General features: G+C 46.2%; 1 protein-coding gene across 2 annotated transcripts in view; it reads right to left on the reverse strand.

Moving 5' to 3' along the window:
* Window positions 1-16128, reverse strand: part of PARP8 (poly(ADP-ribose) polymerase family member 8) — a 233677-nt gene that overhangs the window by 102905 nt on the left and 114644 nt on the right. Inside the window, exons 5-7 of one of the 2 annotated variants that reach the window (XM_064176854.1) lie at window positions 14581-14651; window positions 9849-9926; window positions 3378-3472 (exon numbers count right to left, since the gene is read on the reverse strand). In XM_064176854.1, coding sequence (XP_064032924.1) covers window positions 3378-3472; window positions 9849-9926; window positions 14581-14651 — 244 coding nt within the window. The remainder of the gene's footprint in view (window positions 1-3377; window positions 3473-9848; window positions 9927-14580; window positions 14652-16128) is intronic. The other variant, XM_064176855.1, reaches the window with a different exon arrangement.

Raw genomic sequence — 16128 nt, forward strand, 5'->3', positions numbered from 1 at the left:
CCAAGAGTGTTTATAACAGAGAAGATTCTACAAAGGATAATGTTGTCTGTGAAATCAGAGTGGTTATAAAACACACATTTACATAGATTGGATCAACGTTCCCAGCAGGTGACTCTCTGCTGCACCAAAGCTTTCTTTTGCTGGATCTTGCTTGAACATGCTGCATCAGGGTTCTACGCTCTGGCCACAACAACCCCAGGCAGCACTACAGGCTGGGGAAAGAGTGGCTGAGAGCAGCCAGAAAGAAAGGGACCTGAGGGTACTGGTAGACAGTAGGCTGAAGATGAGCCAGCAGTGTGCCCAGGTGGCCAAGGGAGCCAATGGCATCCTGGCCTGTATCAGGAACAGTGTGGCCAGCAGGACAAGGGAGGTTCTTCTGCCCCTGTGCTTACACCTTGAGTACTGGGTCCCATTCTGGGCCCCTCAATTCAAGAGAGATGTTGAGGTGCTGGAAGGTGTCCAGAGAAGGGCAGCAAGGCTGGTGAGGGGCCTGGAGCACAGCACTGTGAGGAGAGGCTGAGGGAGCTGGGAGTGTGCAGCCTGCAGAAGAGGAGGCTCAGGGCAGACCTCTTTGCTGTCTACAACTACCTGAAGGGAGGCTGTAGCCAGGTGGGGTTGGGCTCTTCTGCCAGGCAACCAGCAACAGAAGAAGGGGACACAGTCTGGAGTTGTGCCAGGGTAGGTCTAGGCTGGATGTTAGGAGGAAGTTGTTGTCAGAGAGAGTGATTGGCATTGGAATGGGCTGCCCAGGGAGGTGGTGGAGTCGCCATCCCTGGAGGTGTTCAAGAAAAGCCTCATGGGGCACTTAGTGCCATGGTCTGGTTGATTGGCCAGAGCTGGGTGCTAGGTTGGGCTGGATGATCTTGGAGGACTCTTCCAACCTGCTTGATTCTATTATTCTATGATCTTTTTTTTTCTATTACTTCCCCCAGTTTCTCTCCCCATTGCTGGTAGGCAGTTTTGTCTCCATCTTGCACAAATAAATTATGGAAACAATAACGGTCACATCCCATTTATGACAAAATAAAATCCTAGTTAACTTTCAAAGCTATTTCAGGTTAACCTAAGACGAGGTTTGACATAAGTCACTGAATCCAAATGCAACAGAGGCTGGCATATTGCAACAACATGGCATGTTATGCCCATGGCTTTGCTCCATACATTCAAGCATTTGCTTGTAAAAACATAAAGATGACCCTGTGATGTACTCAAGGGGACAGCTGCCTTTTTTCTATCTGCTATGCGTAGTATTGCTGGAATCCCTCAGTTTCAGATTTAACTTCTGCTCCTTGGTGCTTTATTATAGAATCATAGAATCAGTCAGGGTTGGAAGGGACCACAAGGAGCAGCCAGTTCCAACACCCCTGCCATTCCCAAGGACACCCTACCCTAAAGCAGGCTGCACACAGCCTCAGCCAGCCTGGCCTTAAACACCTCCAGGGATGAGGCCTCAACCACCTCCCTGGGCAACCCATTCCAGCCTCTCACCACTCTCATGATGAAAAACTTCCTCCTCACCTCTAGTCTGAATCTCTCCATCTCCAGCTTTGCTCCATTCCTGGCACTCCCTGACAGCCTCCCCAGCTTTTTTGTAGCCCCCTTCAGATCCTGGCAGGCCACAAGAAGGTCACCTGGGAGCCTCCTCTGGTCCAGACTCAACAGCCCCAACTCTTTCAGGCTGTGCTCACAGCAGAGCTGCTGCAGCCCTCTGAGCATCCTCCTGGCCATGCTCTGGACACCCTCCAGCATCTCCACAGCCCTTTTGTCCCAGGGGCTCCAGAACCCCACTCCAGGTGGAGTCTCACCAGAGCACAGCAGAGGGGCAGAATCTCCTCCCTGGCCCTGCTGGCCACACTGCTCCTGATGCAGCCCAGACTCTGCTTGGCTCTCTGGGCTGCAAGTGCACACTGCTGGCTCCTGCTGGGCCTCTCATCCAACAGCACCTCCAAGTCCCTCTCCTCAGAATTGCTCTCCAGCCACTCACTGCCCATCCTGGAGTTGTGCTTGCCATTGCCTCCACCCACCTGCAGGGCCTTACACTTGGTCTTGTTGAACCTCCTGAGCTTGGCTTGTGCTCACCTCTGCAGTCTGTCCAGCTCCCTCTGGATGGATCCCTGCCCTCCAACCTGGCTGCTGCACCACACAGCTTGGTGGGGGAAGCAAACTTGCTGAGGCTGCACTCAGTGACTCTGTCCATGGCACCAACAAAGATGTTGAACCAGGTTGGTCCCAAGACTGATCCCTGAGGGACTCCACTTGTCACTGGCCTCCACTTGGCCATGGAGCCATTGACAGCCACTCTTTTGGTGTGGCCATCAAGCCAGTTCCTTATCCATATCCTTGTTCATTGTCACCTGAAGTCTTAAATTTCAAATGTGACTTTTGTGCCTCTTACTTTCTAACTCATTCTGACTGCCTTTCCCCAAAGTGGTTGAAAACTTCTAAGAGCTGGGGCTAGGAAATACTTAATCATACACCTACATAAAAAAAAATCACTTTCCTTCTAATTTAAATCACTGAACTGGGCAACACTGTGAAAGTGCAATCACTCTCCATTTTTGTCAGATTAGCACCTAGTCACTATGCTTTCTCTTCATGCTGCATTTCTACACTTGTTCACACAGTGACTTCCATGCTTTTCCAGTAACCTACACTAGAGCTTAATTAGATTAAATAGGTAGAAAAGCAGGTTATGAAAGACCTAAAGCTTACTAAATGACTCCTATAACTACACCTTACAGCAGAATCATGCACTTCCAGACACAATTTTGCATAAATAGTCTTTGCAATCCACCTGTGACTGGCCTTCCACCATTTCCCTGTGTAGGATTCCCTCAGTTAGAAAGCCTTCCAATCTGCTGGAATTCTTGTTTGCTGCTAACACAGCTGGTTTCTTCTTGTCTTTTCCTCAATGATAACAGAGAACATTTCATCACTGCTCCTATTCACAAAGCATCTCCTTCTCTTAGGCTTTCCAGACTAGACAAATCCAGTTCCTTCAGTCTTACCCTAGGGAAAGCAGTTATGAAATCTCTTACCATTACTCCTGTTCACCTCCACAACAAAAGATAGAACATGACAGAAAAGGAGTTTAACACAGGTATGCTGCATAGTAGCTTACAACAAAATGCAGCAGCTGATCAAATACCAACTCAGCTACAAAGATGAGCTTCCAGGGCTTGTTCTCTGCCCAGCCATTCTACCCCTACTGAACCACAAAAACAGACAAACAAAGCCAGCATTGCTGCTACTCAGCAGTGCTCCTTCCTTTTGCCATGCAATGCACAGAAATCATCCTAAAAGACTTCTGCTTTGGTAGTCCTGGAAGGTTCAAGGGCAACTCAATGCAGAACGTTACGGAAAAGTGAATGACGTACCTGAGAGATACTGCATTAGGTCCATAAATCTCTCTCACTGCTGTCAAATCAGCCTCCAGTTGTGGGTGCTTGTGAAGTTCTCCATCATAGCTAACCTACCAGGTGAAAACAAAAATCCTTGCATTGAGGTGGTCTAGATCTGCTGAGCAGCAAGATTTGCAATACAGGCACCCATGCATTGACATTTTCTGAGAGTTCCATTCCTGTTTGGTGGAAAAGAAGTTGCAAAGGATTCACTCCTTTGTCCTGTGTTCTCCTGGGCCTTGTTCGTGGACTGCTCAGTAAAAGAACCAGATCTACTCACCCATATCATCCCAGTTTGACCCCTACATCCCACTACAAGACAAAGGTTTGCTTCCCCTTGCTTGTTGTCACAATGCTATGTACATCCGGGACAGAATGTGTGGTGGCTGCTCTTCTGAAGACAAGAGCTTCCAAGATGAAGGCAGATGGCATTGGATTGCAAAATATTCCCTAGGTGACATGATACAGACAGATAGTAGGCTGAAGATGAGGCAGCAGTGTGCCCAGGCGGCCAAGAGAGCCAATGGCATCCTGGCCTGCATCAGGAGCAGTGTGGGCAGCAGGACAAGGGAGGTTATTCTGCCCCTGTACTCAGCACTGGTCAGGCCACACCTTGTGTGCTGTGTCCAGTTCTGGGCTCCTCCATTCAAGAGAGATGTTGAGGTGCTGGAAGGTGTTGAGAGAAGGTCAGCAAGGCTGGTGAGGGGTCTGGAACACAAACCCTGTGAGGAGAAGCTGAGGGAGCTGGGGGTGTGCAGTCTAGAGAGGAGGAGGCTCAGGGGTGACCTCATTGCTGTCTACAACTACCTGAAGGGAGGCTGTAGCCAGGTGGGGTTGGGCTCTTCTCCCAGGCAACCAGCAACAGAACAAGGGGACACAGTCTCAAGCTGTGCCAGGGGAGGTCTAGGCTGGGTGTTAGGAGGAAGTTGTTGTCAGAGAGAGTGATTGGCATTGGAATGGGCTGCCCAGGGAGGTGGTGGAGTCACCATTCCTGGAGCTGTTCAAGAAAGGACTGGATGAAGCACTTAGTGCCATGGTCTGGTTGATTGGCTAGGGCTGGGTGCTAGACTGGGCTGGATGATCTTGGAGGTCTCTTCCAACCTCATTGATTCTATGATTCTATGAAAGAACAGAACAACACCATTCTGTGTGAGCCAAGACCAATATTCTGCATGAGCTGGACCTCTGGGTGTGCTGGGAACTGCCTTTATAGGGGGATATTTTTGGCTTCTATATGCGGCTAACTATTGGTTAAGTGGGTCAATGTGAATGACAAGAGAGGATAAAAAAACCATCTACTTTGGCCAATAGGGAGATTAAGTTAGAGATTTGGTTAGGGATGCTGTGTACAGTTCTGGAACCCCCAACACAAGAAGGACATGGAACTGTCAGAGCAAGTCCTGAGGAGGCCATGAAGGTGCTCAGAGGGCTGATGACACCACCTGGAGTACTGTGTACAGTTCTGGAGCCCCCAACACAAGAAGGACATGGAACTGTCAGAGCAAGTCCTGAGGAGGCCATGAAGATGCTCAGAGGGCTGATGACCCCACCTGGAGTTCTGTGCACAGTTCTGGAGCCCCCAACACAAGCAGGGCATGGAACTGTTGGAGTGAGTCTAGAGGACAGCCATGAAGATGGAGCAGCTTTGCTATGAGGTCAGACTACAAGAGTTGGGGCTCTCCAACCTGGAGAAGAGAAGGCTTCAAGGAGACCTTGGAGTGGCCTTCCAGTATCTGAAGGGGGCCTACAGGAAGGCTGGGGAAGGTCTTGTTATGACAGGACAAGGAATAAGGGGTTTAAACTGACAGAGGGGATATTGAAACTGGATGTTAGGAAGAACTTCTTTGCACTAAGGGTGGTGAGACACTGACTCAGGTTACCCAGGGAGGTTATGGCTGCTTCCTTCCTGGAGACATTCAAGGCCAGGTTGGATGAGGCTTTGAGTGACCTGTTCTAGTGGGAGGTGTCCCTGCCTATGTGGGAGGTTTGAAACTGGATGAGCTTTGAGATCCTTTCTAACCTAAACCATGCTATGTTTCTATGAGCAGAAAGGAGCTCCTTGAGTCCATCTAGTGGACAAGAGGTATATTGACCACAAACAGTATATTGACCACAAGCAGTGTATTGACCACAGGAACCTTCTCTTCCAGTACAACTTACGTTATACATTTTTGCTAGTTATTTCTAGAACTAGTTATTCCTTTGTATAATGTTTCCATGACCATGTGAAGAACCCATTATTATTACAATTAGTGGTCAGGGGTGGTGAGAGTTTTGAATATCAAAATTAATAATATTAATTTGGGGAAAAAAATCATCGTGCATTAATTAATTACCCCTCCATCACACTCATGTTGAGAATGGTATTGATTTGCCATTGGAATGGGCTGCCCAGGGAGGTGGTGGAGTCACCATCCCTGGAGGTGTTGAAGCAAAGCCTGGATGAGGCACTTAGTGCCATGGTCTGGTTGACTGGACAGGGCTGGGTGCTAGGTTGGCCTGGATGATCTTGGAGGTCTCTTCCAACCTGTTTGCTTCTATGATTCTATAAACCCCCTTGTTTGGGCAGGCATGTCAGAACAATGTTCCCAGTAGAAAAACTTAGATGTAACTTTTTTCTTCTCCTTCAGGTAGGAACAAACCAATCATTTTACACACTCCTCACTCAAAGATGATTTCTTTAAAGATGTATAGATAATTGCTGTCCTGCTTCCAACAAGAGCACAGTAATCATTGCAGGAAGTGTAGCTGTGTTGCACTTGCCACTTTGTTGGTTCTAAACCATGTCTTTTTAATCAGTCTAACATACCAAGAACTCTTATGCAGGACACTCAGCTGCTCAGCAAAATACTTTCTGCAATATGTTTTCTGATGGTAAGAGGTTATGAACTCTAAAAGGAAACAAAGCAGTGTCCTGGCAAATTGTAAGACCATAGTATGGCATTTTCCACTCCTGAATTAGTGCCACAGAAAAGACTGAGAGTTTTGTATGTCTGCATATCCTACACCTCTGTCTTTTAACTGAAGCACAAGAGACAAGGAGAGACCAAAGGCAGCATTATTACTGTTTCCACCTTCTGCTCTCATTTGCAAATGTAGGAGACAGAGATATGAAGCAAGAATTAACAAAGAGTCTCAAAGAAAGTGAATGTAAGAGATCAAAAAAACCCCACAACCTGATAACTTTGTTGTGTCTAAAAGGCCTGTGTTTAGAAAGTCTCAGCTTTTTAATCTGAGACCTGATGCAGATTATTTCGTCCTGCATAATGACAAAAGGTTGCATTTTAAAGTGGATTAAGTGATTTGCAGACCTAAATCCCATTGAAAATCAATAGGACTTAGGCTATTGAATCACTTAGCATTTATCCACTAAATCCTTAGGAAGCATTACAAGCAGGTACATAGGAAGCAGATAAAAACATTTATGACTAAGTGGTCTTGTTTTCACTGCCCATCAAGCGCCATTTCCCATCTTCCATCATCCTTGCTTCACCATTAGCTGCTCTCTCATCTTTCCAGCTCTTCAAGAATTATCCCTGACCTCCACCCTTCCCAATTGTGTTGCACATAATTACACTGACACCTATTCCCTCTAGTTGATAGAGCCAGCATTTTCATCTCTGTTCTGGGCCCCTCAATTCAAGAAATATGTTGAGGTGCTGGAACATGTCCAGAGAAGGGCAACAAAGCTGGTGAGGGGCCTGGAACACAAATCCTATGAGGAGAGGCTGAGGGAGCTGGGAGTGTGCAGCCTGGAGAAGAGGAGGCTCAGGGCTGACCTCATTGATGTCTACAACTACCTGAAGGGAGGCTGTAGCCAGGTGAGGGGTGGCCTCTTCTCCCAGGCAACCAGCAATAGAACAAGGGGACACAGTCTCAAGTTGTGCCAGGGTAGGTCTAGGCTGGATATTAGGAAGAAGTTCTTCACAGAGAGAGTGATTGGCATTGGAATGGGCTGCCCAGGGAGGTGGTGGAGGCACTGTCCCTGGGGGTCTTCAAGAAAAGACTGGATGAGGCACTTAGTGCCATGGTCTGGTTGATTGGTTAGGGCTGGGTGCTAGGTTGGACTGGATGATCTTGGAGGTCTCTTCCAACCTGGATGATTCTATGATTCTATGATTCTATGTTCTCTGTGGGCACAGCACATCCTTGTCTCACACAAAGCAGCTTGTCTTGCTTGCTTCCTGACATACACAGCCAAGTATTTTGCCTTCCCATTGCACCTGAAGCTCACTTAGTAACTCTCCCAATCACTTGGTTTGGGGAAAAAAAAGACTGTTCTTTTTCTATCTCTCAAGGAACTTTGCACATTACCTGATTTCCTATTTTATTTCCTGAGTCCTTCAAATATAAGGCAACTAAATTGCAATCAGTACTGCCAATTGTACATAGAATCATAGAACAGTTCAGGTTGGAAGGGACCTCAAGGATCATGCAGTTCCACACCCATGCCATAGGCAGGGACACCTCCCACTAGAACATTTTGCTCAAGGCTTCATCCAGCCTGGCCTTGAACTACCTCCCTGGGCAACCTGTGCCAGGGGCTCACCACTCTCATTGCAAAGAACTCTTTCCTAACATCCAGTTTCAATCTCCCCTCTGCCAGTTTAAACCCATTCCTCCTCATCCTGTCATTGCAAGACCTTGTCAATAGCCCCCCTCACAGCCTTCCTGTAGCCCCCTTCAGATACAGAAAGTCTATTACAAGGTCTCCTCGAAGCCTTCTCTTCTCCAGGTTGAAGAGTCCCAACTCTCTCAGCCTGTCCTAAGAGCAGAGCTTGCTGCAGCCCTCTGAGCATCTTTGTGGCTCTCCTCTGGGCTAGTTCTAACAGTTCCACGTCCTTTTTGTGCACACAGCACACCTTGCCAAATTATGTGCTGCTCTCTGTGTTCATATCTCATAGACACTGTTAAGATTAATTAATTTGAGCACTGCCAAACATCCTTTAACAAACATAAACATATTAGCGCTGGTTCAAGAAACAAGCACTACCAGCTGCTTGCTGCTGCCTTCTTCACCTTGAGGTTACTGCCCGTTCTGCAGAGTTGAAAAATGGAGCCAGTACACACAACCCATCACTACAGGGCAAATTCAGGATACATTACAGTCAGACATTGTGCTTTGCACTGAAGTATGTGTACGTGACCCTCTTCAGCCCTGAGAGTCAGCAGCAGAAGGAAGGCAATTCCTGCACTCATTTCTAAAGTTAGCAGGGCAAAACCACACCTGAGGTATTTCTGACACTGAAAATAGATTCTTCCAGTTCCAGTTACAGTATAATTTCTAACAGCTTTAGGGGCATGCTTAGCTTTTTTCAGATCAAGAAGCTCAACACACATCTTTATGTTCAAGCCTCACCACGCTGCTGACTCTGCAAGAGGCTCAGTGATGTCAGCTCGTCAGCATCCCTTGCTCTCTGCTCTAACCCAACCTGCTGGCACTGCTGGGCATGCTAGCACAGCCTTGGCTGGGCAGCCAGGGTACAGATAGCTTCAGCCTTAAGGCTGAGGCAGTGACAACTTTCATTAACGTGGTTTCTAATTCACTAAAGTATTCATATCAAAACAAACAGTTCTATTAACATAAGTGAGAAATGATTCCTTTGGGATAACAGACTTGAAAGGATAGGAAAATCTCAATAATGAAACTAACAGCATGAAGCACTTTACTGACACTGCAAAAAGGAAAAGAAGACGAAGAGGTTTTATTTCCCAATACATATGAGGATGTAATAATGACTAATTCTGCTGAGGGAACATGAAGGCGAGACATGGAGCAGCACATTCATCCAAAAATAAGAGGTATTTTTCAAGGTAAATAAAACTGCAGGGCACAGAGAAAGAATGGACTATTGCCTAGGTCAAAATTGCTTTATAATAACTATTTTTACCACCAAATTGCAGTGCTCTTGCACTTTACAGAACAGCAATGCACCAGAAGGAAACGGATTTGGATCCAGATCAGCTTCCTATCTGTATCAGCAATAGGATAAGCTTTTAAGAGTGTGTCCTGGAAGCAGACAACTGCCTTATGGTTCCAAGTGTTCTGAAGCACATTTGACTTTTGTGTTCTTACAACTTTGCACAAGCAAACAAGATAATCTTATTTTAGATTTCATATAATTACACAGCCTAACATTTAACATTTCTCCTACAAAATAGAATCACAGAAGCAACCAGGTTGGAAGAGACCTCCAAGATCATCCAGTCCAACCTAGCACCCAGTCCTATCCAGTCAACTAGACCATGGCACTAAGTGCCTCATCCAGTCTCAAATACTATATATATGTGTGTGTGTGTGTGTGTGTGTGTGTGTACACATACCATTCTATTCAATGTGCAACAAACACCATAAATTAACATTTTTTTACACTTGAAATGAGATGAAAAACAGAAGCTCTCAAATATTAATTTCTTAAAATGTGTGCAAAAAGTTTCCTTTGTTACCTGTCCTCCATAATAGAACTCCTCAGAATCATTATCTCCTTCTGAGTCTTCTTCAACTGTGCTGTTGTGCCATGACTCCTTAATGGAAAAGGAAAGTTAGCAAACAATGCACATAGAATCATAGAATCAAGCAGGTTGGAAGAGACCTCCAAGATCATCCAGTCCAACCTAGCACCCAGCCCTAGCCAGTCAACCAGACCATGGCACTAAGTGCCCCAGCCAGGCTTGGCTTCAACACCTCCAGGGACAGTGACTCCACCACCTCCCTGGGCAGCCCATTCCAATGCAAATCACTCAATCTGGCAAGAATTTCCTCCTAACATCCAGCCTAGACCTCCCCTGCCACAACTTGAGGCTGTGTCCCCTTGTTCTGTAGGTGGTTGCCTGGCAGAAGAGCCCAACTCCACCTGGCTACAGCCTCCCTTCAGGTAGTTGTAGACAGGAATGAGCTCTGCCCTGAGCCTCCTCTTCTGCAGGCTGCACACCCCCAGCTCCCTCAGCCTCTCCTCACAGGGCTGTGCTCCAGGCCCCTCCCCAGCCTTGCTGCCCTTCTCTGGACACTTTCCAGCACCTCAACATCTCTCTTGAATTGAGGGGCCCAGAACTGGACACAGTACTCAAGGGGTGGCCTGAGCAGTGCTGAGCACAGGAGCAGAAGAACCTCCCTTGTCCTGATGGCCACACTGCTCTTGATGCAGGCCAGGATGCCATTGGCTCTTCTGCCCACCTGGGCACACTGCTGGCTCATCTTCAGCTACTATCTACCAGTACTATCTACCAGGTCCCTTTCTTGCATTTATGGCTCTAACTATACAAATTATCTTTTTACAAATAAGGTCATCACACTCTTTATTAAGAGATGTCCCTAGAATCATTTTCCCAGAAAACTGCTAAGGACCTGTCTTAAGGATTGTGGTCTATTAGACCAAACAAGCACTTTCTAACTGGGTACATGAGAGCACTCTGTGTTGGAGAAATGAAAACTCTGTCTGCCTCCAGACACAGTGTGGTATTCCAAGGAACTAGGGAATTGAGTAGACTATTCAGGATCATAACACTTTGTTCTCTTCCTAACAAAGCATAATTCAATCACCAGAGACCCCATCTGGAGTACTGTATCCAGTTCTGCAGCCCCCACTACAAGGATGTGGATGTGCTGGAATGTGTACAGAGAAGGGCCACTGGGTTGATCAGAGGACTGGAGGAGGTCTGCTATGAGGACAGATTGAGGGAGTTGGAGCTGTTCAGTCTGGAGGTTCCCAGGTGACCTTCTTGTGGCCTTCCAGGATCTGAAGGGGACTACAAAAGAGGTGGAGAAGGACTTTTTAGGCTCTCATGGAGTGACAGGGCTGGGCGAAATGGAGCAAAGCTGGAGGTGGGTAGGTTCATCCTGGAGGTGAGGAGGAAGTTGTTCAGCAGGAGAGTGGTGAGAGGCTGGAATGGGTTGCCCAGGGAGGTGGTTGAGGCCCCATGGCCGGAGGTGTTTAAGGCCAGGCTGGCTGAGGCTGTGGGCAGCCTGATCTAGGCTAGGGTGTCCCTGGGCATGGCAGGGGGGTTGGAACTGGCTGCTCCTTGTGGTCCCTTCCAATCCTGACTGGTTCTATGATTCTAAGTTCTGGACTTAATCCATTTAGGGTTTCAGTGACCTAATAAAGCTTTAGTTAACTTTACTCTGGTAGATCAGTTCTGGTAGTTTAAGGAAATAATTCAAGTAGGAGCATGGGAACTCCTGCGTTCGTTTCTGTGAAAAATGGATGCTCTGCTTTTGGTTTATCATTTTAAACAGAAGTTCCACGCTGTAGCCAGAAAAGTTCAAACTTAATTTTCTGGCTAGCTCTGTTCTCAGACTATGAAATCTAAGGATTAGAGAGTAAGATGTTTACCTAAGTAAAAAAAAAAACAAAAAACAAACAACCTGCTCTAAATAGGCTGCTCTGTGAATAACTGCACTCAAGTAAATAGAAGTTGATCCTGGTACAGACTGCAGTTCCACATGAACTGTTATATTCTGCTCCCTGCCAATGGAGAATTTTCCTTGTAATGAGATAATTGCTGAAAGATAGTCATTCCTGTTTTGCATTTGTGTTATATCTAGACTTTATGTTGACAAGGACCCCCTAAAAAACACCTGTTCAATCATAATCCTTCACTTCAACCTAAACATAGAATCATAGAATCACTGAGGTTGAAAAAACCTCCAAACCCATCCAGTCCAACCTAGCACCCAGACCTAGCCAATCAAACAGACCATGGCACTAAGTGCCTCATCCAGGCTTGGCTTCAACACCTCCAGGCACAGAGACTCCACCACCTCCCTGGGCAGCCCATTCCAATGCCAATCACTCTCTCTGACAACAACTTCCTCCTAACAGCCAGCCTAGACCTCCCCTGGCACAGCTTGAGACTGTGTCCCCTTGTTCTATTGCTGGTTGCCTGGCACCCACCAAAGAGGAAAAGATCCCTTACATCAAGATAGTTACAAACCCATCCTATCCTAACCAAATCTCCAACTGTCCAGCCGACCAAAATGCTTAGTGTTGAAATGTTTATCTTGGCTGCTGTTGTCAGTACTTTCACATTTAAGCACCTCTTTCAACTAAAAACACCCTCAAAGCTCAAACTCTGCCCCACAGACATTAGCTGTAGCTCAAACTTTTCATCAAATGGGTAAATTCTTCTTGCACTCAAAGTTTTATGTTTAACATGCACTGAATGCAAAGCATTTCCAGTGCAGCTTTTCATATCAAATCAGGTTTTACTGTGGGGTAACAGTGGCTGGAGGGGTCTGAGGAGGGCTTGGAAAGGGGAAATTAGCAGGTGGAGGAGCTGGGGAGGGCTTAGAAGGGGGAAAGTGGTGGCTGGAGGAGGCTGAGGGGGGCCCAGGAGATGGGTAATGGCAGATGGGGGAGGCTGAGTCAGGCCCAGAGTGGGCATAGTAGTGGATGGAAAGGTTGAAGAAAGCTAGGGGGAGGATAATGGTGGCTGGGATAAACAACATGGGTTCAGGGGGAGAGATAATAGTAGCTGGAGAGTCTGAGGAGGGTTGTAGGGGCATAGTTGAGGCTGGGAAGAATCATAGAATCAACCAGGTTGGATGAAAGCTCCAAGATCATCCAGTCCAACCTAGCACCCAGCCTTGTCCAGTCAACCAGACCATGGCACTAAGTGCCTCATCCAGGCCTATCATGAGCTCGGGATGAAGGGGTAATGGTAGCTGAAAAGGCTGAGGTAGGCCTGGAGGAGGTTACCCTCCTTCCCAGGGAGGTGGTGGAGTCATTGTCCCTGGAGTTGTACAAGCAAAGCCTGCATGAGGCACTTAGCCCTTGGAGGTCTCTTCTAACCTGGTTGATTCTATGATTCTATGCACATTTGTGTATCTGGGCACGCTTACCTCCTATTTCCAGAACCAATTACAGACCAGAGCCTAAAAGGCAGTTGTCAAGAAACTCAGCACTCACCCATGGCAAAGAAAGCCTTTAAGTAGAATACCCAAATCCTTAATACAATCATCAATCTCTTCCCTGGGCTATGGGCCTAAGTGGTACTTTTTTGAGCCCAAGACACAGTGAAGCCCTGCACACTTTACATTGGCATCAGTTCTTGAGTTAATGTCTCAGTGAGACTGATCAAAGAACCCATGCCAGGGGTACAGCAGAAATATAACTAGGACTGGAAGGAAATAATCCTCCAGACACTACATGCAGTGTCTAGAGTCATGCAGAGGTCTAGAACCTCAGTGGGGGCTGCTGTAGGTCACAGGAAGAAGCAGTGAGGTGGGATGAGGTCTCTGTGTGCAGGAGCAGGTTAAAAGGTCATTATGACCATCATCATGGCCTGCTTCTCCAAGAAACCTGTATTTTTAGGACATCCCTTTCCCAGCTAAGTGATTCACTGATTTATCCAAGCATGAAACCCAGAGAACTATGCTTATTCTCTAAAATGTGTTAAGGTGTACAGTTTGTCTGAGCACACATTTGCTAGGATATCTATGGCAAGCCTTCATATTGCCCAGCAGCGTGACATGAGCCAGCAGTGTGCCCAGGTGGCCAAGAGAGCCAATGGCATCCTGGCCTGCATCAGGAGCAGTGTAGCCAGCAGGACCAGGGAAGTGCTTCTGCCCCTGTACACAACACTGCTCAGGCCACACCTTGAGTGCTGGGTCCAGTTCTGGGCCACTCAATTTAAGAAAGATGTTGAGGTGCTTGAGCTGGTCCAGAGAAGGGCAGCAAGGCTGGGGAGGGGTCTGGAGCACAGCCCTGTGAGGAGGGGCTGAGGGAGCTGGGGGTGTGCAGCCTGCAGAAGAGAAGGCTCAGGGCAGAGCTCATTGCTGTCTGCAGCTGCCTGCAGGGAGGCTGTGGCCAGGTGGGGCTGGGCTCTCCTGCCAGGCACCCAGTTGTAACAAGGGGACACAGCCACAAGTTGCGCCAGGGTAGGTTCAGGATGGATGTTAGGAGGAAGTTCTTCACAGCAAGAGTGATTGGCATTGGAATGGGCTGCCCAGGGAGGCGATGGAGTCACTGTCTCCGGAGGTGCTTAAAAGGAGGCTGGATGAGGCACCTGGTGCCATGGTTTAGTTAATTAGAAGAGCTGGATGCTAGGTTGGACTCGATGATCTTGAAGGTCTTTTCCAGCCTGGTTAATTCTGTGTTTCTGTGTTCCTGTCTGTATTTTATTGCTTTCTGTTGTTTCTTAAAGTAACTTCTGCCAAAGCATGCAGATAAGAAACACATACCTCTCCATTTTCCCTCTGCAATTTCGACCTTATGGATAAGCAACAGTTGACATCACTGGTTTTTTTTAATTCTTAAAAGAAAAGAGGAAAAAAAACAGTGAACGTGTGTGGAAAATGTGAAATAACTTTGCCTATGTAGACTTGAAATACTTTGCTGCAATAGCAGAGCACAAATGATAGAGTTGCAGACATGAAAAACATCAAGAAGTTGACAAGAGAACATCCTAAAATTAAGAAGCTCCTAATTCTGCAGGAGATTCATGCTTTTATTAACTGTGAAATGAAATCTCAACTCTAGAAGTTTGCTTTTTTTCTTTGCCAATCTGTGATTTAGCAATTTAGTGTCATTCACCAATTTTGCATGCTTCCTAAAAGAAGGAAAAATTAAAGCCCCTTCAACAAAATCAATGTTAAATGACAACAAAACCAAATTAGACCCTGTTCTATATGGAATATAAGGTGATTGCCTATGTTAAATGACAACAAAACCAAATTAGACCCTGTTCTATGCAGAATATAAGGTGGTTACCTATGTTAAATGACAACAAAACCAAAGAAGACCCTGTCCTGTATGGAATACAAGGTGGTTGCCTATGTTAAATGACAACAAGACCAAAGAAGACTCTGTCCTATATGGAATACAAGGTGGTTGCCTATGTTAAATGACAACAAGACCAAATAAGACCCTGTCCTGTATGGAATATAAGGTGGTTACCTATGTTATATGACAACAAAAACAAATAAGACCCTGTCCTGTATGGAATATAAGGTGGTTGACTATGTTAAATGACAACAAAACTAAATAAGACCCTGTCCTATATGGAATATAAGGTGGTTGCCTATGTTAAATGACAACAAAACCAAATTAGACCCTGTCCTATATGGAATATAAGGTGGTTGCCTATGTTAAATGACAACAAAACCAAATTAGTCTCTGTTCTATGTAGAATTATGTAGGGTCATTGCCTATGTTAAATGTCAGGCTCTATCTCTTTTTAAGTGACAGAAATATCTGCTGGTGGAATTCATCCTATGCATCTGACTATAAGGGTCAGTTTGTTAGAGGGCTGCTGCACCGACTTCAGTAAAGTTATCCCCGATTTGCATGGGTATAAATGAGATCAGAGGCTGAAGATCATATTGATTTTCCCGTGGGACTGAAATTAATTCTGTGTTATGCAAAAAAAAAACAAAAACAAAAACAAAACAAAACCCCAAACAAACAAACAAACAAAAAACATCCCTAAAGCATTTTAGTAACAACAAAAATACTGCAAAGTCAAGTGTTCCTCTCCGAAGAACTGCCAGAATGAAGGCTCTATACATTTTCTCCTGCAGCCTCAACTCATCAGGGAATTTGTCTGCTAAAAATCTTAAAGCACTCAATGGGGAATGCACAGATCTTGGTTATATGTTGTGCAAATGAGCCTATAGGTCTGAAAAGCAGACCCTTTCAGGTACCAAATACTTTCTGAAAGCATGGAAATTATTTCAAATGGAAGGTTCCCAAAATCACTGGGGAAGGGTGTATTTCATTATTTTTCTTTC

The sequence above is a fragment of the Pogoniulus pusillus genome, chromosome Z (genome assembly GCF_015220805.1).
Source record: "Pogoniulus pusillus isolate bPogPus1 chromosome Z, bPogPus1.pri, whole genome shotgun sequence".
Classification (NCBI taxonomy): Eukaryota; Metazoa; Chordata; class Aves; order Piciformes; family Lybiidae; genus Pogoniulus; species Pogoniulus pusillus.